Source organism: Gorilla gorilla, chromosome 10 (genome assembly GCF_029281585.2).
Source record: "Gorilla gorilla gorilla isolate KB3781 chromosome 10, NHGRI_mGorGor1-v2.1_pri, whole genome shotgun sequence".
Classification (NCBI taxonomy): Eukaryota; Metazoa; Chordata; class Mammalia; order Primates; family Hominidae; genus Gorilla; species Gorilla gorilla.
The window spans coordinates 82,575,715-82,598,989 of NC_073234.2; the positions used below are offsets into that span (position 1 = coordinate 82,575,715).

The window sequence follows — 23,275 nt, forward strand, 5'->3', positions numbered from 1 at the left end:
CTCCACATCATAAAGTTTTTGGTTCTCTTCAGGTTACCTTTATGCTGAACTAATTATAAAAATCATTAAGTTTTTTTCCAGAAACTAGACAAATTGACTAAAGTATATTAGGGTTGAGAGTGAGCATGTGCTGAAGATAGTTAAGAAAACTCTGAACAGGTAGAACAATTGCTGAAGGTAGAGAGGTGTTGGTTAGCCCTATAAATATTGTGTCTCTATAATCAAAGCAGTGAGGTAGTGGGGCATTAATAGACCAGTGAGGTAAAATAGAATGTAAAGTATGTTATGAAGGTGGCATCACTGAGAAAAAGATGGACCTTTTTCAAATGACTAGATAATCGTTTGATAAAATTGTATAATTTTATCATACAACATCTCCAATCAAGGTCACTGTTATTCACGTTTTATTTACCATAAATTAGTTTTGCCTGTTACAAAACTCATATAAATGGAATTACATAGTATGTGTTCCTGTGTCTGGCTATTTTTGCTCTCATAACACAAGTTCATCCATGTTGTGTATATTAGTAGTTCATGCCTTTTTATTAATGATTAGTAGTCCATTGATGGTTTGTTTATTCATTTGGTTTCTTTCATGGATTTGACTACTGTGAATAAATATACAGTGAACGTTTCGTGTACACGTCCCTTTTAGGACATGTGTCTTTGTTTTATTTTATTTATTATTTTTTTTTTTTGAGACAGAGTCTCGCTCGGTCGCCCCGGCTGGAGTGCAGTGGCTGGATCTCTGCTCACTGCAAGCTCCGCCTCCTGGGTTCACTCCATTCTCCTGCCTGAGCCTCCTGACTAGCTGGGACTACAGGTGCCCGCCACCACGCCCAGCTAATTTTTTTGTATTTTTCAAATAGAGACGGGGTTTCACCATGTTAGCCAGGATGGTCGCGATCTCCTGACCTCTTGATCCGCCCACCTCGGCTTCCCAAAGTGCTAGGATTACAGGCTTGAGCCACCGCGCCCGGCTGTCTTTATTTTTCACTGATACCCAAGAGTGAAACTGCTGTTGTTCACTTAGCTTTTTATGAAAACGCCAAATTGTTTCCCAAAGTCTATCTACCACTTTATGTGAAAGTACCAGTTGCTCCACATTCTCACCAGCCATTTGGTTGTGTCAGTTTTTAATTTTAGCCACTTCAGTAGGTGTGTAAGTGTGGTTTTAATTTCTATTTCCCTGATAACTAATGATGTCAAGCACTGTTTCCTGTGTTTTTTGGCCATTTGTTTTTTTTGTGCATGGACTTTTTATTATCAAGTTGTAGTTCTTCTCTGAATTTGATGAGCTTAAGTTTTTAATTTTGGTTTTGAATTTACTTTAGTTTGATTTAATTTATAAGTTAATTAAAAATTTTCTTTTATGGTTATTGTTTTCTGTATCCTAAGAAATCTTTGTTTACCTTAGGTTGTAAAGGTTTTCCTCAAATAAGATTTCTAATTTTAGCTTTACTTTTAGTTCTATGATCTATCTTGAATTTATTTTTGCAAAGGATGTGAGGTAGGAATTAACTTTTTCTTTTTTTCTCCAAATGGATATCCAGTTGATGCAGCACCGTTTATTGAAAAGACCTTCCTTCCCTTCAGAATTACTTTGGCATCTTCGTCAAAAAATCAATTGACTATAAAAGTGTGGGTCTGTTTTTAGATGCTGTTTTGTTCCATTGGTTTATTTGTCTATACTTATACCAGTACAACAGTTGCATTCATTGTAACTCAGGGTTTATCAGCTTTGGCATTACTGACTCTTTGGGCCAGATAATTCTTTTTGTTGTTGGGAGCTATGTATTCTGTGTATTGTAGAGTGTTTAGCAGCATCCCTGGCCAATAGCATTCCCACCTCTCCCAATTGTAACAATCAAAAATGTCTCTTGGAGAGCAAAAATTGCCCTGTTGAGAAACATGGGTGTAGATAAGTGTAAAGTAAAAGGTAATTTAAGTTCTCTAGCTTCATTCTTCCTTTCTCAAGAGTAGTTTAGTTTTTTAGGTCCTTTATATTTCCATGTAAATTTTAGAGTTGTCAGCTTTTATTCTTAAAAATAAGCTTGCTTGAATTTTGATTAAAATTGTGTCGAAGCTTTAGGAGTATTTGAGAAGAATTTGTGTATTAACAATACTTAGTCTTTCAACCATGAACCATAGTATCTCATACTTGTTAAAGTCGTTTGTGCTGAGTCCTCAGGATTTTCTACCTAAACAATCGTCATCAGTGAATATCCCTTTCTTTCAATCCTAATTTTGGTGATTTGTGTTCCTTTTTTTTTTAATCATCAATTAATTGAATCAGGAACTTACCAGCTTTACTAATCTTAATCAAAGACCTGACTTGTAGGTTTATTAATTTTGTCTGTTGTCTGTTTCATTGATTTTTTCTGTGATTATTGCTTTCCTAATGGCTTTCTTTGTAATTTAAACGTATAAAGGTATATATTTTCCTCTAAGTATGTCTTTAGCTACATCCTACAAATTTGGGTATATTCATTATTCAGTTTGAAATATTTTTAATTTTTGATGTGATTTTTTTTTTTTTTTTTTTTTTTTTAGTCCATTGGTTATTTAGAAGCAGTTTCCAAATATTTGGAGGTTATCTATTTTTTTACTGGTTTATAATTGAATTCTACTGTGGTCAGGGCACCTTCTTTTAACATTTATTGAGATTTGTTTTGTGGTGTACCACATGGTAGGTCTTGGCAAATATTTTATATATACTTGAAAGTATATTCTGCAGTTGTTGGGTAAAGTGTTTTATAAGTGTCAGGTCAAGGTATTTGGTAGTGTTCAGATTTATATCTTTTCTGAATTTTTTTTTTTTTTTTTTTAAGACTCCAGTCTGTCACCCAGGCTGGAGTGCGGTGGTGTGATCTTTGCTTGCTGCAACCTCCACCTCCCAGATTCAAGCGATTCTCAGACTGCCTCCCAAGTAACTGTGGTTACAGGCGCACACCATCACACTTGGCTAATTTTTGTATTTTTGTAGAGACTGGGATTCACCATGTTGGCCAGGCTGGTCTCGAACTCCTGACCTCAAGTAATCCACCCACCTCCGCCTCCCAAAGAGCTGGTATTTTAAACATAAGCCATCATGCCTGGCCGTCCTTTCTGATTTTTTGTTTAGTTGATCTGTTGACTGTTGAGAAGGATGTTAAAACTTTCAACTATGTATTACTTTTCCCTATAGTAAAGTCAGTTTCTTTTTCTTGCATTTTAAAGCTGTATAATGTTAAAGACAAAATTGTTCTGATATTTGTTTAAACAGTAAGAAATACTTTAATCAGGACTATTGTGATAGGTGTAAAGACTATTGCAATAGGTGAAAGAGATTGGTCTCAACTTCAAATACTATGACAAGTGGAAATTTGTAGCCAAAGAGCGGAAAGAGTCAGTCAGAGATGGAACATTACACAAGAGCAAACATCAGGGTTGGTGAGATTCTCACTACAGTTGGGCTGTGTAGGCCTGGCAAGGACAGGGGCCCAGGGTCAAGAACTGCTTGTTGAGAAGAGGGCTCAGACGTGGCTTAGTGGAGTTTGGTCAGAGCATCTTTGTCAATCACTAGGTACATAAACATTTATAATAGTGGTATCTTCTTGATGTATGACCCTTTTATGAATATAAGACATTTCTCTTTATCTCTGGTAATACGCCTTACCTTGAAATATATTTTCTCTGATGTTAGTAATATAGCCACTTCCGTTTGTTTCAAGATTGGTGTATGTGCATATGTATCTTCTTTATTTCTTGTTTTGTGTGTTTTTATTTTAAAATTGTTTGTTGTAGATAGCAGGTAGTTAAGTCTTGTTTTTTCTTTTATTCAGTTTTATAATTTCTGCCCTTTATTTTTTATTTTTAGTTTTTTAAATACAGCATTTAAATTTTTTATTATTTTTATTTTATTTGTTTGAGATGGAGTTTTGCTCTTGTTGCCTAGGCTAGAGTGCGGTGGCGCCATCTCAGCTAACCACAACCTGTGCCTCCCAGGTTCAAGTGATTCTCCTGCCCCAGCCTCCGGAGTAGCTGGGATTACAGGCATGCACCACCATGTCCAGCTAATTAATAATAACATTCTCTTTTTTTAAGGCAGGGTCTCACCCTGTCACCCAGGTGAGGGTGCAGTGGTGTGATCATGGCTCACTGCAGCCTTGACTTCCTGGGCTCCAGTGATCCTCACCTCAGCCTCCTGAGTAGCTGGGACCACAGGTGCGTGCCACCACACCCAGCTAATTTTAGTATTTTTGTTAGAGACAGGGTTTCACCATGTTGCCCAGGCTGGGCAAGCTCAAGGAGCCCACTCGCCTCAGTCTCCCAGAGTGCTCGGATTACAATTGTGACTCACCACTATTCTGCTGAAAGCTAGAACTCTTTAAATTCATTTTTTGAGTTCCTTTTAACTTCACTCCCAATTTTTATTATTTTATATTCGGTCTCTCCATGTATCTGCCATGTTTCCGTTATCACTGTCTTCATTTTGGATTAGGCTATATTTAACCTTTCAGTTTTTTTATTTTTATCTTTTCTTTTAAATCACCAAATTGACCTGCCTACTACTTCTCTGGTCAAGGAGTCAGCAGTCATCAATTGAGCATCTATTTGAGACACTGATCTGAGCGTTTATCAAATTAAATTTTCATGATGTTACTTATGCTTGAAAAAATGCGTTGGCTTCCAGTTTTATCACATTTCAAGTCATTGACCAGACATTAAGAGTTCTCTGTAATATCATAGGTGGTTATTTTTCCTATGGTGTTTTCCATCTGCCTTTTGTATAAAGCAGTTCTTTTTACTCCTAATTTGTTTCAATATGCATTCTACTTGTTTTAGTCTCTGTTCTTTATAAGAACTTGTTTCCTCATTTGAAATGCTTTTCTTTTCTCACTATCTCATGAAAGCTCAGTGCCAGCCTGGCGTGGTGGCTTATGCCTGTAATCCCAGCACTTTGGGAGGCCAAGGCGGGTGGATCACTTGAGGTCAGGAGTTCGAGACCAGCCTAGTCAACATGGTGAAACCCTGTCTTTACTAAAAATACAAAAAGTAATGGGACATGTTGGTACACACTTGTAGTCCCAGCTACTTGGGAGGCTGAGGCATGAGAATCACTTGAACCTCGGAGGCTGAGGTTACAGTGAGCCAACATCACACCACTGCACTCCAGCCTGGCGACAAAGCAAGACAGTGTCTCAAAAAAAAAAAAAAAAACTTAATACCTAAAAATCTGACTGTTAATGTTCAGTCTCTTACCCTGTAAATGCTGACATTGCATTTAAAAGTTTTTTTAAATTTGTTTTTAATCATGCCAGAGTAGTGAATGCCTTCATTTCATAAATAGTTATGTGAGTTCCTTAGTTCATCAACCGGATGGTTAAGTCTTTGAAGATAGGGGCCATACTGTCTTTGTTATTCAATAATTTTGAATACAGTGACTTCTTAATATAGGGGTCCTTAAACCCTGGGCCATGGACCCATACAGATCCTTGGCCTGTTGGGAACTGGGCTGCACAGCAGGAGGAGAGCAGAGGGCGAGCCAGCATTACTGCCTGAGCTTTGCCTCCTGTCAGATCAGCGGTGGCATTCGATTCTCATAGGAGCACGAACCCTATCGTAAACTGTGCGTGCAAGGGATCTAGGTTGCATGCTCCTTATGAGAATCTAATGCCTGATGATCTGAGGTCGAACAGTTTATCCTGAAACTGCCTCCCCTGCAAATCTGTGGAAAAATTGTCTTCCATGAAATCAGTCCCTGCTGCCAAAATGGTTGGGAACTGCTGTCTTAATGAGATTCATATACCAAACTTACCTACTAAAATCTATGGGAAGAACACAAAGGAAGGACTTTCCTCCATCCTCAAGAAATGGTTCAATTGGTGGACATAATGCAAACTTGTAACAACATCCATAATAGTAATGAGAAAAGTATATGCAAGGTGCTTTGGGAGCACAGGGTAGTGTAGTATTGACATGTTTTCATCTTTACAACCAGTTACTTTATGCTTTTAACATTTAGACAAGAATATAAAAGGCACACTGTTTTATAAATCTCCTCAAGAAGATTCAAGGGCAGTGGAAATTCTTTTGGTTCATGAGGTGGTGTTTGGTAATAGAAAGAAAGGGTCAAAGTTGGCAAAGTGATGCAGGTTTAGTGTCCTTTTTCTGAAATGCTTGTGACCAGAGTGTTTCATATTTTGTATTTTTCCAGATTTTGGAATATTTGCATATACAAAATGAGATAACTTGGGGATGGAACCCAAGTCTAAACATGAAATTAATTTATGTTTCATATATATCTCTTATACACATAGCCCAAAGGTAATTTTATATGATATTTTTAGTAATTCTGTACATTGAAGATAGGAAGGGAAAAAAATAATAATTCTCTGCACGAAACAAAGCTTTGACTGACCAGCACATGAGGTCAGGTGTGGAATTTTCCACCATGGCACTCAAAGGGTTTTGAATTTTTAGATGAGGGATGCTAAATCTATATGTTGGATGGAACTTCCATTGTAGGAAAAACTTCTTGTTAGGAGCAGACTCCTAATTCACCTATTGATTGATTGATTAATTGAGACAGAGTCTCCTCTGGCCCAGGCTAGAGTGCAGTGGTACAATCTCGGCTCACTGCAACCTCCACCTCCTGGGTTTAAGCAATTCTTGTGCAGCTTCCCAAGTAGCTGGGACTACGGGCACATACCAGCAACGCCCAGCTAATTTTTTTTTGTATTTTTAGTAGGCACGGGGTTTCACCATGTTGGCCAGGCTGGTCTCGAACTCCTGGCCTCAAGTGATCCACCCGCCTTGGCCTCCCGAAGTGCTGGGATTACAGGTGTGAGCCACTGCATCCGGCCTTACCTTATTATTAAAAAGTTTTGTGCCAGCCATGGTGTTGTGCCCTTGTAGTCCTAGTTACTCAGGAGGCTGAAGTGGGAGGATTGCTTGAGCCCGGGGGGATTGCTTGAGCCCAGGAGTTCAAGGCCAGTGTGAACAACAGTGAGACCCTGTCTCTCAAAAAAATAAAAAATAAGTTTTCTGTGTATTTGTCAACTAATTAGCTTTAGGGGTATGACGTGGGGTATGATATGGAAAGCAGCTTCAGTTTCATGATACTAGGATGGAAATCAATGAGAAAAACTTGGAAACCAACTGCAAAAATCTTAACCAATCACAATTTTTTATGTCATTTGTATACTATTTATGATACAGACATGGTATATACTTTATCTTGAAAGTTCTAGGCGGAAAGGTTAACATTTCTACTTATGTATTTTCCTGTTTTTGTGCTTATCTAGCTTTTTTTAAACAATTTCTTCTTTGTATTACAGTCTTGGTCCTTTAGTGAGTAAAGTGAAAGAATACCAAGTAGAGACAATTGTAGATACCCTCTGCACTAACATGCTTTCTGATAAAGAACAACTTCGAGACATTTCAAGTATTGGTCTTAAAACAGTAATTGGAGAACTTCCTCCAGCTTCCAGTGGTAAGCAAGAGCACATTTTTCTTCCTATTTCTTTTTGTGTGGAGGTATTTCTCCCTACCCTTTTTTCACCTTCTGGCCAAGGAGGGAGGGAGGTGGCTGTCCTTACAGATGTTCATAGGGATCCCTTTGGACAATTAAGAAAATTAAAGCGTGAAGCCTTTTTTTTCTTAGAAATAAATGTTAAATGAATATTTCGATTGAACTTGTATGTAATATGAATTTCAGTGAAGGATTTTTATATGTTGGAGCAAGATTTTATACTGTGTGTACCATGACTGCAGACTAGAGTTATGCCAACCTATGCAGTGAGGGAAGAGATAACCAGAATATTGCGTCCTGATTAGTTCTCTGTTTCCAGTATTGATTTTACTTTGCGTCAGTATTTGCTATGTAAAATTTAACACCATTCAGACATAGCTGTGGAATAGTTCAGTTTACTAGTAGCTTTAATTAAAGCTGAGCCTTTTACAGCTACTTGGTAATTAAACAAATTTAAAACTATGATTAATGTATTTGTCAACTAATTAGCTTTTGGCCTTTGATAGAAATGTGTAGGTAATATAAATTTTAGAATTGGTCTTGACTACTAAACTATTGCTAAAATTATTAGGCTAAAAGTTTTTGTCTCATCTGCAAAAGGTGAGATTATCACCTATTTCATGGGAAGATTTAGATTGGTAATAATGTAGTCTGGGGGCCGGGCGAGGTGGCTCACGCCTATAATCCCAGCACTTTGGGAGGCCAAGGCAGGTGGATCACCTGAGGTCGGGAGTTCGAGACCAGCCTGACCAACGTGGAGAAACCCCATCTCTACTAAAAATACAAAATTAGCCGGGCGTGGTGGTGCATGCCTGTAATCCCAGCTACTTGGGAGGCTGAGGCAGGAGAATCACTTTAACTCAGGAGGCGGAGGTTGCGGTGAGCCGAGATGGTGCCATTGTATTCCAGCCTAGGGAACAAGAGCAAAACTGTGTCAAAAAAAATAAAAAAACAAAAAAATAAATAATGTAGTCTGGGTATATTATTTCCACTCATGTACTTAAATCATTCACTGTGCTAGTTTTCATGCTAAAGGCTGCATATGTAAACTAGTCTAAACATCAATCATATGGGAGGTCTTACTGTTCCTTCTAGTTTGTAGATGGGAGAACTGAAATTCAGAGAGATTAGGTTAATTCACCCAAAGTTGGGTGAGTAATTGGGTAAAGATTCAAATCCATTATCTTTTAATCCAAAAAGGATGCTTTCTTCAATGTATCATACCAGTGTTATTTTACCTTTATTAAATAGTTACTTATTTCAATAAAACATTTCACCAACTCAGAAATATGTTATTTATAACTGTATTAGCTGTGTATATATTTTTTAATTTTTTTTCTCTCATTGAAATGTGTTTGCATTGAGCCAATTTCCGGTTCTTACAAGAATTTTTTTTAACCATTCAGATTCTTACTTTCACAGTGCCTTGTTCTTTCTCTTCTCTCATCAGTAACAACATGACCTACTGTAAGTAGTAACAATTCTGATTTATGAGTCCTGGAACGAGGTTTCTGCTTTATAATGAAGTTATGGAATCTTTGGGTTGGAAAGGACCTTATTAAAAGTTATGGCTAATTTTTTTTTTAAAGAAGCTGCTAAGCATTGGAGCTCAGAATATATGCTTTTTAATTCCCTGAAGTTTAAAAGGCTAGTCTACTAGAAAAGACTCAAATAGAGAAAACTCTCCTTGCTGCTTTTCAATCTAGGTGTGCAAGCTCTACAGCTACTACTGGCTCCATAGCTAGCATTCATACCAATGCATACAGATTATCCAGTAGATAGAATAGTTATCTATCTACTATTACTAGTTATCTATAATATCTACTATTATCCAGTAGAAAGAATCTGCTGACATCTGTATTGTTTTCTGTGTCCTTTACCCCTTCTGAAGTTGTCATCTCTAATTCTTGTTTATGTCCAGTAAGTTATTTTATTGAAAAGCAGCCTGTTTTGAAAGATGTGTTTTTCTCCCACAGATCTCCTGTGTCTCATGATCAGGTGTGGAGTTGTTAAATATTTGGTCTAATTCTTGTTTATTTCTATAAGTTATTTTATTGAAAAGCAGCCTGTTTTGAAAGATGTGTTTTTCTGCCTGGATCTCTTGTGTCTCATGATCAAGTGTGGAGTTGTTAAATATTTGGTAACTGCCATGAATATAAGAGGGAATTCAACATGCTTGCCTTGAAATTATTATTGGCTTCTTATTCATGCAGGCTCTGCATTAGCTGCTAATGTATGTAAAAAGATTACTGGACGTCTTACCAGTGCAATAGCAAAACAGGAAGATGTCTCTGTTCAGCTAGAAGCTTTGGATATTATGGCTGATATGTTGAGCAGGTAAGTGTGCCTGTTTATTTCCGTTACTTGTAATACAGATACTACATTAATTTACTAAAAACCCTTTCTAGTAAATATAATAAAACTTGGTCAGAAATTATTCATATTTAAATGGTGGCTGTTTTATCAATTTGTGTGATTGGGAGTGAGGGGGAAATAAGCTAATTACACTAACGTATAAGTATATAATATTGTATAGTAAACATTTTATAGTTCTTTAAAGTAATTAATAAAATTTGTGATTTTAAATTTTTTTTAGCACAGTTCATGTTTTGTTTTACTCATATATTCTTGCATTCAGTGGTGTATTTAGATAAGGAGATGTGCTGGTAGTTATGGATTTTCCAGTTAAAAGAATGCTGGTAATCTTCGGTAACCATATTAATAGTGCATATTTTAGGGGAGGGAGGACCTTGGCTTTTATGTATTTGTTGCTTTTTGACTTTCCTTTGGAAGTCAGATGTTAGAACATAGACAGACCTAAGCAACTCCTAGGAGAAAATACCTTAAAGGACCTGTCGATTTCTGATTCTCATATTCATTATAGGCCACCATTATTTGTGTGTGTTTTTTGTGGCAAATTCATGTCAACTTAAAAACAATCAAGTGCCTTCACGTGGGTGTGTGGGTGTGTGTGTATAAAGTGAGGAGCTATCATCCTGGCACTGAAAGAGCTTATACTTTACGATAGGACATAAGAACACAGATGGCTACAGGGCAGAATGGGACTAAAGACTAACTGGGAGCATAGTGTATTTTGGGTTTTAAAATGGAAGGATTCAAGAAAATTGTTTTTATGGAAAGTGGCATTTGAATTGGGTTTTGAAGAATGGGTAGCCCTTCAATAGGTAGATGTGCCCAGGTGTAGAATACATAAGTAGTATGCGAATGGGGAAGCATATTCTAGTTTTCTAGAATATAGAATGAATAGAAAAGCAGTAGGAAATCATTCTGATAGATTGGGGTCATGTTGAGGTGGATGAGGAATTTATGTTTAATTTGATAAACTGAAAATTCAGACTTTTTGTCCTGTGCGTGATTTAATCACGAACGCTGATTGTCCTGGCGCAGGTTTGGGTAGTAGTGACTCATTGAACTATCCATTTGAGATGATTTGGAAGAGGGGTGTTGGAACAACAGGAACAATGAAACTATATATAGAGGAGAGCCAATAAGGGAGAGGGAGAACTCAAGAGAAGGTCAGTTTTTTAGTGTTGTGAATCCCTCCCTAAAAAAGCAATACAGAAAGTCAGAATACAGAAAATCATTTAGATTTCTTTTTTTTTTCTTTCTTGAGATGGAGTCTCACTCTGTCACCCAGGCTGGAGTGCAGTTCTATGATCTCAGCGTACTGCAGCCTCCGCCTCCTGGGTTCAAGTGATTCTCCTGCCTCAGCTTCCTGAGTAGCTGGGATTACAGGTGCCCACCACCTCCACTGGCTAATTTTTGTATTTTTAGTAGAGGCAGGGTTTTGCCATGTTGGCCAGGGTGGTCTCGAACGCCTAACCTCAAGTTATCCACCCGCCTAAGCCTCCCAAAGTGCTGGGATTATAGGCATGAGCCACCGTGCCTGGCACAGAAAATCATTTAGAGATTTTGGAAGGAGAAAGTGACAAGATGATTGTGTGGTTTTGGTTGTTGTTGTTTGTGTTTGGTTTTGGTTTTGAGACAGGTTTTGGCCCAGGCTGGAGTGCATTGGCATGATCATGGCTCATTGCAGCCTCAATTTACCAGGCTCAGGTGATCCTCCCACTTCAGCCTCCTGAGCAGCTGGGACTACAGGCATGCACCACCACACGCAGCTAATTTTTGTGTTTTTTGTAGAGATGAGGTTTTGCCATGTTGCCCAGGCTGGTCTCGAACTCCTGGGGTCAAGCGATCTGCCTGCCTCAGCCTCCCAAAGTGCCGTGATTACAGGTGTGAGCCTTCACACCCAGCCTTGTGGTTTTTGTTTTTTTTTTTTTAATATTTTCCCAAGCCAATCAATTAGATATCCTATAATTGGGGATTTAGGTCTAGATTCCCGGAGTCAGTTTGGCAATGTAAATTTCACTGATGCATTCACTTAGCTCAGGTTTCAGTTTCATTGGTAGATAAAGTGATAATTTAATTTTCCTTTCACTATGAAGTAGTCTCAACTAAATTTGTGTTCTGAATATTTGCATTGAGGTCAGAGGCCAGACATTTAGTAGTGGCCAGGCATCTTGAATTCATTTGTTGTTTTCTTTCTTTTTTTTATTTTATTTTAAGGCAAGGAGGACTTCTTGTTAATTTCCATCCTTCAATTCTGACCTGTCTACTTCCCCAGTTGACCAGCCCTAGACTTGCAGTGAGGAAAAGAACCATTATCGCTCTTGGCCATCTGGTTATGAGCTGTGGAAATATAGTTTTTGTAGATCTTATTGAACATCTGTTGTCAGAGTTGTCCAAAAATGATTCTATGTCAACAACAAGAACCTACATACAATGTATTGCTGCTATTAGTAGGCAAGCTGGTCATAGAATAGGTAAGAAATCTTTAAAAGTTTTACAGTTTTCTTTAATTAAAAAAATTAATGCATGTTTTTAAAGAACCATTATGCTTTTCTTAGGTGAATACCTTGAGAAGATAATTCCTTTGGTGGTAAAATTTTGCAATGTAGATGATGATGAATTAAGAGAGTACTGTATTCAAGCCTTTGAATCATTTGTAAGAAGGTAAGTTTTTAAGATCTCTATTTTTTACAAAAAGTTTTTCCTTAAGAATAGAATCATAAGGTCTACATTAGGTGTGTGAGGAGAAGCGGCCTTTTGGATTTCAGATATAACAGACAATACAGTATTTGAAACTAATGTCATCTTGCTATTATAAAATGTGGTCATCACATTTATTTTGAAAATTTTCCTTGTCATTGTTAGGACTTTATTTAAAGAATTTTGGAAAGGTATTTATAATTATTTTGGGTTTACTTTAGAAGGGAAGAAATGCCAGTGTAATAATGTAGTCTGTACTGAAAGACCAGCAGGATAAATTATTCATCAGAAATAAGTAGTGAATTGCCTTTTCAACAATTTCTTAGGTCACATCCATTTTGCTAGGTCAGTGATTCTCAATTTGGAAACTGATTCTAATATATTTTTTAAAAGCTTAGTAAAAGTTGTGTATTTGTGTACTAGAAGGCAATACAAGATAAGTAACATTATTTTTCCTCTTGACTAATGCAGTAGCATGGTGTCTTGAGACCTTACTGGTTGTTTTCTGCATTTATCCCTTGACACTCCTGGTTTTGAGAAGTGGCTTTTAATCATACCATATTCTGAAAATGAGAAATTGTTGGATTCATTTTTGTTCCTTTAGTTGAGAAACACAAAGTATTCTTTTATTTGCTGGCCCTGTGGGCATTTATATGTTCTGTCCTCTCATTACATCGCTAGAAGACCAAGCCTAGGTGAATATGCACTGGCATTTCCACAAATAATCCTAGTTACTGAAGAGCACATTCATCTGGGTTTGGTTTTCTAATAACATGTTGATTATATACCGATTTCTGTCTATACTGCCATACATTAACCATAACATAGTTAAAATCGGGATTAGGGGAGTTCATCTTAAAATTGATTAAATAAGTACAATTTGAAAGGTAAACCTTTTAAAATAGTAAGTCCATGGGAGAGAAAGAGCAAGAATCATTGGTGCTAGATAGTCTGGGAACTACTGTCCTATGTTATTGCTGGTAATAAAGCAAAATGTGGCAGGTAATGAATCAAGGAGTAAAATGCAGCTCTTCAAGGCAGCTTTTGTTTTTGTCTTTAGATGTCCTAAGGAAGTATATCCTCATGTTTCTACCATTATAAATATTTGTCTTAAATATCTTACCTATGATCCAAATTATAATTACGATGATGAAGATGAAGATGAAAATGCAATGGATGCTGATGGTGGTGATGATGATGATCAAGGTATTTCAAATTAAATAGAATCTTTTGAATTTTTGTGAAAGACACTTATAGATGGAGATGATTCTTAGTGCAAATTGTACTGTTTGTTTTATTTAGTTATAATAGTGAAAAGGGAAATGATCTCAATATTTGACAACAGCAAATTAAGTTAGAGGGCATCCATGTATTGAACTGTTATGCAACACATTAAAAAATCATGTCTAAAAATCATTCATTAATGCTATTAATAAGGTGAGTGAAAAGTATGTAGCAAAAATTGCTCACCATATCCCAATTTTATTTCTTTAAGTATACAGAAAAAATCTGTATATTTACAACTAGTACTTTTACCACTTGTTTTCTCTTGGAACTATATATGATTTTTGGTTTTAAGTACTATTCAAATTTTCTACAAAGCATTTTTGTAAGGAGATAAACCAAGGTTTTAGAAAGAATTGAACCTGTAGATATACATATTTAGGGCAGCTTGGCTTGAAAGAATATTAGTTTGTTTATTCATAGTTCATGAAAAATTCTAAATACTGTTCGAGGCCCCATTTAACGTTCATTAATAGCTTACAACATTTCTGAGGCTCCTAAGATTGATGTCATCACACGATGATTTATGATATTTACCCTGGAAAGTAGTAGCAGCACTTCAAGGACATAGGGGTTGCTCATGTCAGTTGTTTCTGTTTGTATTGGAAGAATCATAATAACAAATATTTAAGTTGGTAAATTACTAGGTAAACAGGTTGGTGGATTTTTTGTTATTTTTGAGAATACTTTTTAGTTTGATTCTTTGAATGAATTTATATAACAGCTTTCCTATCAAGTCAGTAATTTCACCCATCTTTAAAAAACAACTACCAAAAGAGTTTCTTAACACCATATACTCCTCTAGCAGCTGCTGCCTAGTTTCTCTCCTCCACAACAGAACTCCTTAAACGAATGCAGTTCAGTTTTCTTTTTTCCATTCTCTCTTGAATCCACTCCTCCAGTGATGGATGAGATTGCAAATGTTTGACTCTGCCTATTGTATTACTCAGTCTCAGCAACATTTCTTTATTTAGCTTCTGGGATACCGTTCTAGCCTGGATGTAGTCGTATCATTGTGATTACTCCAGTCTTCCATGCTGTTTCTTCTTCTTCACCCTGACCACTGTACTTAGAGTATCCCAAGGCTTAGTCCTTGAACTTACCTGTTATACTCTTGATTTTTTTGTTGATCTCATCTAGTCTCCTGGCTTTAATATCAATATGCTGGCAACCCAGATCCTATCTTTAATCCAGATCTCACTTGTGAATCCAGATTCACGTGCAACTGCTTAATTAATATTGCTGCTTGGATATCTAAAATATCTTTTCCCTGCCTCTTCCCCATCTCCCACCTAATCTGTTCTTCTTTAGCCTTTTCCATCTCAGAATGGTACCTCCATTCTTCTTAGCTGATCAGGCCAAAAACCTTGCAGTCATACCTGATTCCTTTTTCACACATCCCTCAGCTAGTCTTCCACCTCAGAACTATCTTTCATTTTATTGTTTTTATTTTGTTTATCACACTTAGTAACTTTCTGACATACTGTAATTGATGGTCTCCTACCTATTAGAATATAAGTTTCATGAAGGCTAGATGTTTTAATCTCTTGATTGACTGCTTTATTCCAGTGCCTAGGACAGTGCTTGACATACAGGCAATCAATAAATGGGTTGTATTAATGAAGGGAAACTTTAGCTTATATTTTAATATGAATATCTTTTGAAGAAAGCAGTAACAATGTATATTCCAGGTTTTGAATTTTGTTTTTTTGCGTGCTGTATAACAAACTAGGTACTTCACCTGCTTTATCACTTAATATGAATTATACCCATTAAATGACTTTCTACCATGGTGTTTTTGTGATTTATAAAATCAACATAATTTTAGTGAATAAGGACATTTGTTAATTTTTTATAATCTTGTTTTTAATAAAGCTTATATTTCTGGGATGCAATTGCCGTAGTGTATTGACATGGAAAAAATTTTATATGCTCTTAACTTGATAGTGTATTTTGGCAGTATCTTTTAACTTTATTTAAATAGATATTGGTAAATAAGCAAACGTCTTGGATTTAGCAGTATTTGGTTGTATTTTCCTTTAATGTGCTAAGGTGAATTTTAAGCTTTTGAGTTGGAAAATTTTATTATTTTGTTGTATACTGTAGAATCTTCTAAGGCCTAGCTGGCTACATTTGACTGTCAAACTAAGCTAATTGGAATAAAAGCCAGTAAAAAGTTACTACTCCGCTCTATTATTTCAAGGCTATGTATAGTCTTACCTAAGAATAAAGAAATTATTGTGAGATAATTTTAGACTATCATGATAACTGCTAATATTTCTGCCACCTTTCTGACTTCATATTACCCAACTAATTAAACCTGATGGTGTTAGAAAGAAAGACTTTCTGGAGATTTCACACACATGTTATCCATCAAGTATAGATAAGTGAGATACAATTCTTAGTGCTTTTGCTTTGAATGTTTAAGGTTTAGCATTAGGGGAAAAAAATGGTCCTCTGTTAAGTGTGCAGCATTTTCTTGGTATAATTAAGCAAAAATGGTTTTGTTAAAGTACATTAAGACAAAATTGTGAAAGGTTTAGAATATACATATTTGTTCCTCACAGCTTATCAACAAGTTGAGTGAAAAGCCTTGTAGTCACAAAGCTGATGTCAACCTTCTTTTTATTCCCAGCAAATTAGTTCTACAGTGTTTTGGGATTGGTAACCATTCTTTTTATCACCTACTCTATTACCACAAATCCATTTCATGGTTTGTCTTATAAAGTCCCTGATTGTTTGCTTGATTTTTCCTATGCTGTTAAGTAAGTTCTTTGAATTTTGTTTCAAAGGCTGGGAAATTTATGACTATAAATATTTATATTCTAAAGAAGTTGAATGTGTTAATTGATGATTTTAAAGGGTTAAAATAAGCAGCAGTTCATTACAAAGTAAATGAGAAAATGTTTAACTAATTAAAAATACCATTATGTTTGTTTTTTAAGTTTAATTTATGTGCAGATTTACAGAAATAACAAGCTCTTTGTTCAAGTTCTAGTTCTGTTGAAACCTACCTGTTGCTGTATATGTTACCGGAAAGTTAGATTAACTGATTTGGTTAAGAATATCAATTCATTTTCTGTTTTAAATGATATACTTCTCTTGTCATTAATAGCCTGTTTACATTAAAACTTACCCTTAGGGAGTGATGATGAATACAGTGATGATGATGACATGAGTTGGAAAGTGAGACGTGCAGCTGCGAAGTGCTTGGATGCTGTAGTCAGCACAAGGCATGAAATGCTTCCAGAATTCTACAAGACCGTCTCTCCTGCACTAATATCCAGATTTAAAGAGCGTGAAGAGAATGTAAAGGCAGATGTTTTTCACGCATACCTTTCTCTTTTGAAGCAAACTCGTCCTGTACAAAGTTGGCTGTGTGACCCTGATGCAATGGAACAGGGAGAAACACCTTTAACAATGCTTCAGAGTCAGGTGGGTTTTAAAATAAAGTTTAGAAAATCATGATAGTAAATGCAATGCTTTTAAAATTGTCTTTATATGGAAAGGTGAGTTCCAGAATATCTATAGAGAAGCAGAAAGTTCTAGGATATGTTTATATAGTTAATGCATGTTCATATTATGTTACTTGTAAACTATTCTAATTGAAGTATTCTTGGCTTTACATAATAAACAATATTTAAATAATTTTAAGATTCAGTATAGTAATCTTTATCTTTGATGTTAATAGAGAAGTCTTAGAGCTGTGGAGTCATACTACTTGTGATCACATAACTGACTTCATTTCTAATTTAGGTGTGTGATCTTGGGCAAGTTATTTAGTCATTTTATTAAACCTCACTTTTCTTATTTGTAATAAGAACGTACTTATAAATATCTACCTGTGGTTGTGAGAGCTGGATGATCTGTGTAGAGCATTCAGTGTAGTGCCTACTACATATATGCTTGATATATGCCAGTACTTACTAATAAAATACACATTTTTTCACTTGAGGGCATTTGTTTTCTAAGATCCTAAACATTAGAGCTATTATATTGCTCCCATTTATTGAATATTTATTACATACCAGGCATTCTCCTATCTTATATGTAATCTCTACAGCAGCCCTATGGGATGCACAAATAGTAGGTCAATTTTTATAGATTACAAAACAGATATTGCCAGGGATTAAACCAGTGGAGAGGACGGGACACACATACTGTATCTATCTTGTTTTTAAGTAGTACAAATAAATACATTTTTGTGGTGAACTTACTCATAAAGGTGAATGTTGAAGATTAATTGTAGAAGGAAATGAGATAAAGTGTATGGAGGATATATGCAAGTGAGTGAGTATATAGAAGTCAGGTATTGCTCAGTAGAGTTGCCAGGAATTCTGACAATGCTGTGGAAAGTTAGACAATTTTTTTGTTTTGTCTAGTTCTTAGATCATTATGTAATTAGGGTGTGTGTCCATGTAGTTTGGTTGTTGGGATTTTTCTTGGCTTTTTGTTTTTACTCTCTACTTGCTTTGCTGTTGAGGTATTCTAGAAGCTCCGTTGATAGCTTTGCATCCGTAAGATTTGTTAGTAGAGACCCTATTTGTTTTACTGACTAGCAAAACATTAGAAAGTTTAGAGCAGATGTCTTTTAATCATACCCCTGCTGCTTGTAGCTACATTTGAAGTGAGGTTGATTCCTTGTAACAGCAAATGGAAAGTAAGAAAAGGACCTGTTCGATGGTTGCTTTTCCATAATTTGTCTTGTTTCCTTTGATTTTTATCTGTGCTGTTGTCATTCAAAATACCATTTATAAATTAACCTCCTAAATTTTTGATTGAAAATATGATTTGATTAATTTCTTTCTTTCCTTCTTTTTTTTTTTTTTTTTTTGAGATGGAGTCTTGCTCTGTTGCCAGGCTGGAGCGCAGTGGTGCTATCTCGGCTTACTGCAACCTCCACCTCCTGCGTTCAAGCGATTCTCCTGTCTCAGCCTCCTGAGTAGCTGGGAGTACAGGCATGCACCACCACGCCCAGCTAATTTTTGTATTTTTAATAGAGACGGGGTTTCACCATGTTGGCCAGAATGGTCTCGATTTCTTGACCTCGTGATCTGCCTGCCTCAGCCTCCCAAAGTGCTGGGATTACAGGCGTGAGCCACTGTGCCCAGCCTATTAATTTCTTTTTAGTCATGTATGTTTCACAATTAAAAATTCAGTAGGGAAGACTATTTTGTTGCTCTCTGGAAAGCTAAATGATAGCTTTTCTGTAATTTCTTATCAGTATCTAGCAAATATAGTTACAAGAGAACATATATAATACGTGCAACAAACTTGATCTTGTGTTAGCAATAGCAGTAGATAGCTGAATTAGGAATTTAACAAAAAAAAAAAAAACTCTTCCCTTTATCCTCATTCTCCATAATTCATGTTAAGTGTACTGAGGAAATACCAACAGCTGAACCAGCTAATGAGTATATGATAATTGCAGGTTCCCAACATTGTTAAAGCTCTTCACAAACAGATGAAAGAAAAAAGTGTGAAGACCCGACAGTGTTGTTTTAACATGTTAACTGAGCTGGTAAATGTATTACCTGGGGCCCTAACTCAACACATTCCTGTACTTGTACCAGGTATGAAAGAAACATAAATCTCTTTTGGGACTTATTGTAGCCTTTTTGTTAGGACTTAGATAAGCTTAAATAATTGTTTCTTTTTAAAGGAATATATGTGACAACTTAATATGCACATAGAGCTAACTTTTTAATCTAACAATCTTGAATACCTGAAGTTAGACATTTGTAAGTAAAAGGTTAAAAGCCTTACCCTAAAATATTTGGCTGTAATATTTATTGTAGATGGTGAAAATTTCTACTTATAGAAATAATATAATGAAGTGGGAAAATTAGCAGTACTATAGGGGTTGATTTTTAATTTTTCTTTCTTAAAAGTCTGCACAGCAATGATTGGATTTTTTGTTGGCTTTTTAGGAATCATTTTCTCACTGAATGATAAATCAAGCTCATCAAATTTGAAGATCGATGCTTTGTCATGTCTATACGTAATCCTCTGTAACCATTCTCCTCAAGTCTTCCATCCTCACGTTCAGGCTTTGGTTCCTCCAGTGGTGGCTTGTGTTGGAGACCCATTTTACAAAATTACATCTGAAGCACTTCTTGTTACTCAACAGCTTGTCAAAGTAATTCGTCCTTTAGATCAGCCTTCCTCGTTTGATGCAACTCCTTATATCAAAGATCTATTTACCTGTACCATTAAGAGATTAAAAGCAGCTGACATTGATCAGGAAGTCAAGGAAAGGGCTATTTCCTGTATGGGACAAATTATTTGCAACCTTGGAGACAATTTGGGTTCTGACTTGCCTAATACACTTCAGATTTTCTTGGAGAGACTAAAGAATGAAATTACCAGGTTAACTACAGTAAAGGCATTGACACTGATTGCTGGGTCACCTTTGAAGATAGATTTGAGGCCTGTTCTGGGAGAAGGGGTTCCTATCCTTGCTTCATTTCTTAGAAAAAACCAGAGAGCTTTGAAACTGGGTACTCTTTCTGCCCTTGATATTCTAATAAAAAACTATAGTGACAGCTTGACAGCTGCCATGATTGATGCAGTTCTTGATGAGCTCCCACCTCTTATCAGCGAAAGTGATATGCATGTTTCACAAATGGCCATCAGTTTTCTTACCACTTTGGCAAAAGTATATCCCTCCTCCCTTTCAAAGATAAGTGGATCCATTCTCAATGAACTTATTGGACTTGTGAGATCACCCTTATTGCAGGGGGGAGCTCTTAGTGCCATGCTAGACTTTTTCCAAGCTCTGGTTGTCACTGGAACAAATAATTTAGGATACATGGATTTGTTGCGCATGCTGACTGGTCCAGTTTACTCTCAGAGCACAGCTCTTACTCATAAGCAGTCTTATTATTCCATTGCCAAATGTGTAGCTGCCCTTACTCGAGCATGCCCTAAAGAGGGACCAGCTGTAGTAGGTCAGTTTATTCAAGATGTCAAGAACTCAAGGTCTACAGATTCCATTCGTCTCTTAGCTCTACTTTCTCTTGGAGAAGTTGGGCATCATATTGACTTAAGTGGACAGTTGGAACTAAAATCTGTAATACTAGAAGCTTTCTCATCTCCTAGTGAAGAAGTCAAATCAGCTGCATCCTATGCATTAGGCAGCATTAGTGTGGGCAACCTTCCTGAATATCTGCCATTTGTCCTGCAAGAAATAACTAGTCAACCCAAAAGGCAGTATCTTTTACTTCATTCCTTGAAGGAAATTATTAGCTCTGCATCAGTAGTGGGCCTTAAACCATATGTTGAAAACATCTGGGCCTTATTACTAAAGCACTGTGAGTGTGCAGAGGAAGGAACCAGAAATGTTGTTGCTGAATGTCTAGGAAAACTCACTCTAATTGATCCAGAAACTCTCCTTCCACGGCTTAAGGGGTACTTGATATCAGGTAGGTATCTAGATTTTCTTACTTAAAAATTTTTCTATTGATAGTTGGTTGCCTTAAAAGACACCTAATAAAGAAGTTAAGCCATGTCTATATTTTCTTAAACCTAAAAGCTAAGTATGTGATGAAAAAAACTGTCTTTCGTAGTATGGAGTGATATTCAAATGACATTTTGTTGTTTTAAAGGATAGAGTGGTAATTAGATAATGGTTAAATCTGTTCTAATTCCTCATGATAACTACATTTTAATGTTACTATATTGTGTTAAAATGTGGAAAAGACGTATCTAATGAATTAACATAATCTGAAGAGCTTGTTGATACTAATTACAATAAGTATAATTGGTGACAGTACTTTTTTCAAATGTAAGATTCTGGAAGAGTTTTCAGATTTACCAGTGTCATCCCCATTAGAACAAGTAAAAGGTAGTAATATTAATAGCAGTAATAGCCATTCATTCTTAGGCATTGCTTTCTGTTTTAGTAAAAAATTTGAAGATTTTTAAGCGGTTTTGGATTTAGCTAGTTCTATTTTGTGAGGGCGAGATCCTCCACTGCTGCTTCAAGTCCCTCCTTCCCAGAAGGAATTGTTTCTTTTGAAATCTAATGGGATTATATTTTGTGCTCATAAGTAAGTTAATTTTGCTCCTTTGGATTCATGCGTGCAATAAGAAATACCCTTCTTGGCCAAGGAGAATTCTAAGGCATTGAAGACACTGGTGTTATTTGAAGTGGTTTAAAAATGATGTCCGTGAGTTTTAGTGGACTACATACCAATAGACTTGTAATTTATTTTTAACTAGGCTCATCATATGCCCGAAGCTCAGTGGTTACGGCTGTGAAATTTACAATTTCTGACCATCCACAACCTATTGATCCACTGTTAAAGAACTGCATAGGTAAGTGGAAACAAAGATAAACATACTGATTTTTGGACTGTAGAATTCTCAAGAAACTCTTGAACTTAGTAACTAGAAATATCGAGGAATTAAAATGCTTATAAAATAATTGTTTAAAAGAAAATTGATATGATCTTACAACTTTTAACAAATTGCATTTGCCTATATTGTTTGTAATTATTCCTAGATGATTTTGCACATAAATGAAGTTATAATATACCAGCATGTCTTTAGAGTCAACTGCATATTTGATAGCCATATTTTTGGGGTGACCTAAGACAGCTTTAGTGGATAAAGCAAAAAGATACTAGATTTATATGGCCAGTCTGAAGTTTCTCCCTAGATTTAAATGAGTCTTGCTTGAGCTATTAAGGCCTCAAATTTCAATTATTACTTCTAACACCCAAGGAGATCTATGGAGATTTCCATATTTAAGGTCAAAATAACCTAAGAATAAAAAATAAAGGGGGGGAGAGCTACTTCCCAGAAGAACTAAGAGGAGATAACCCAAGAAAAACTAGGGCTTCTCTATTTCTGTGAAGACAAGAATTAGCTTTTGGGATTGTTTCTGATTTTATAACCTCCTTGCATTTTGTTTTTATCATTGGTTTTCCTAGAGTTTGATAATAGCCAAAAACACCTCAAAATTTAGTTTGTTGCTTTCTTGAGGACAGGATAATGGAAATAACCATCAGGGAGGATTGAGGGATTTGGCAAAGAAGCTTTGTAGCTTTGTGCCATTCTGCAGTGTGTCAGAAAGAAAAAAAATACAATATAAAATTTGAACTGCATAGAAAGGGATTGCCAATTCAGAATAAGGAAAGCACAGGCACAAATGGGTTCTATTGCTAGGGCCTAGAAATTATTTAAAGTCTATATGAGAAACTTCTTATTGGCATTTCCCCCACCCATTTTCTGCTTTGATATATTTATTGAGGACATTGGTATTATGCAAAATAGGACAGAGGAAGAGGCCCATGCCATGTCTCTAGAAATATCTTTCCATGTTGACAGCAGTTAACCAGTATGCATTGTTGATACAGTTACTCAGCCAGGTAGTTAGCATTCTAATTGAATTATGATCTA

General features: G+C 36.1%; 1 protein-coding gene across 1 annotated transcript in view; it reads left to right on the top strand.

Moving 5' to 3' along the window:
- The window catches only part of CAND1 (cullin associated and neddylation dissociated 1), a 44,572-nt gene that overhangs the window by 16,503 nt on the left and 4,794 nt on the right, over nucleotides 1–23,275 (top strand). The window contains exons 3-11 of the mRNA XM_004053523.5: nucleotides 7,323–7,477; nucleotides 9,730–9,853; nucleotides 12,104–12,360; nucleotides 12,445–12,550; nucleotides 13,647–13,792; nucleotides 17,013–17,305; nucleotides 19,302–19,443; nucleotides 19,801–21,294; nucleotides 22,094–22,189. Of these exons, the coding sequence (XP_004053571.1) occupies nucleotides 7,323–7,477; nucleotides 9,730–9,853; nucleotides 12,104–12,360; nucleotides 12,445–12,550; nucleotides 13,647–13,792; nucleotides 17,013–17,305; nucleotides 19,302–19,443; nucleotides 19,801–21,294; nucleotides 22,094–22,189 (2,813 nt within the window). The remainder of the gene's footprint in view (nucleotides 1–7,322; nucleotides 7,478–9,729; nucleotides 9,854–12,103; nucleotides 12,361–12,444; nucleotides 12,551–13,646; nucleotides 13,793–17,012; nucleotides 17,306–19,301; nucleotides 19,444–19,800; nucleotides 21,295–22,093; nucleotides 22,190–23,275) is intronic.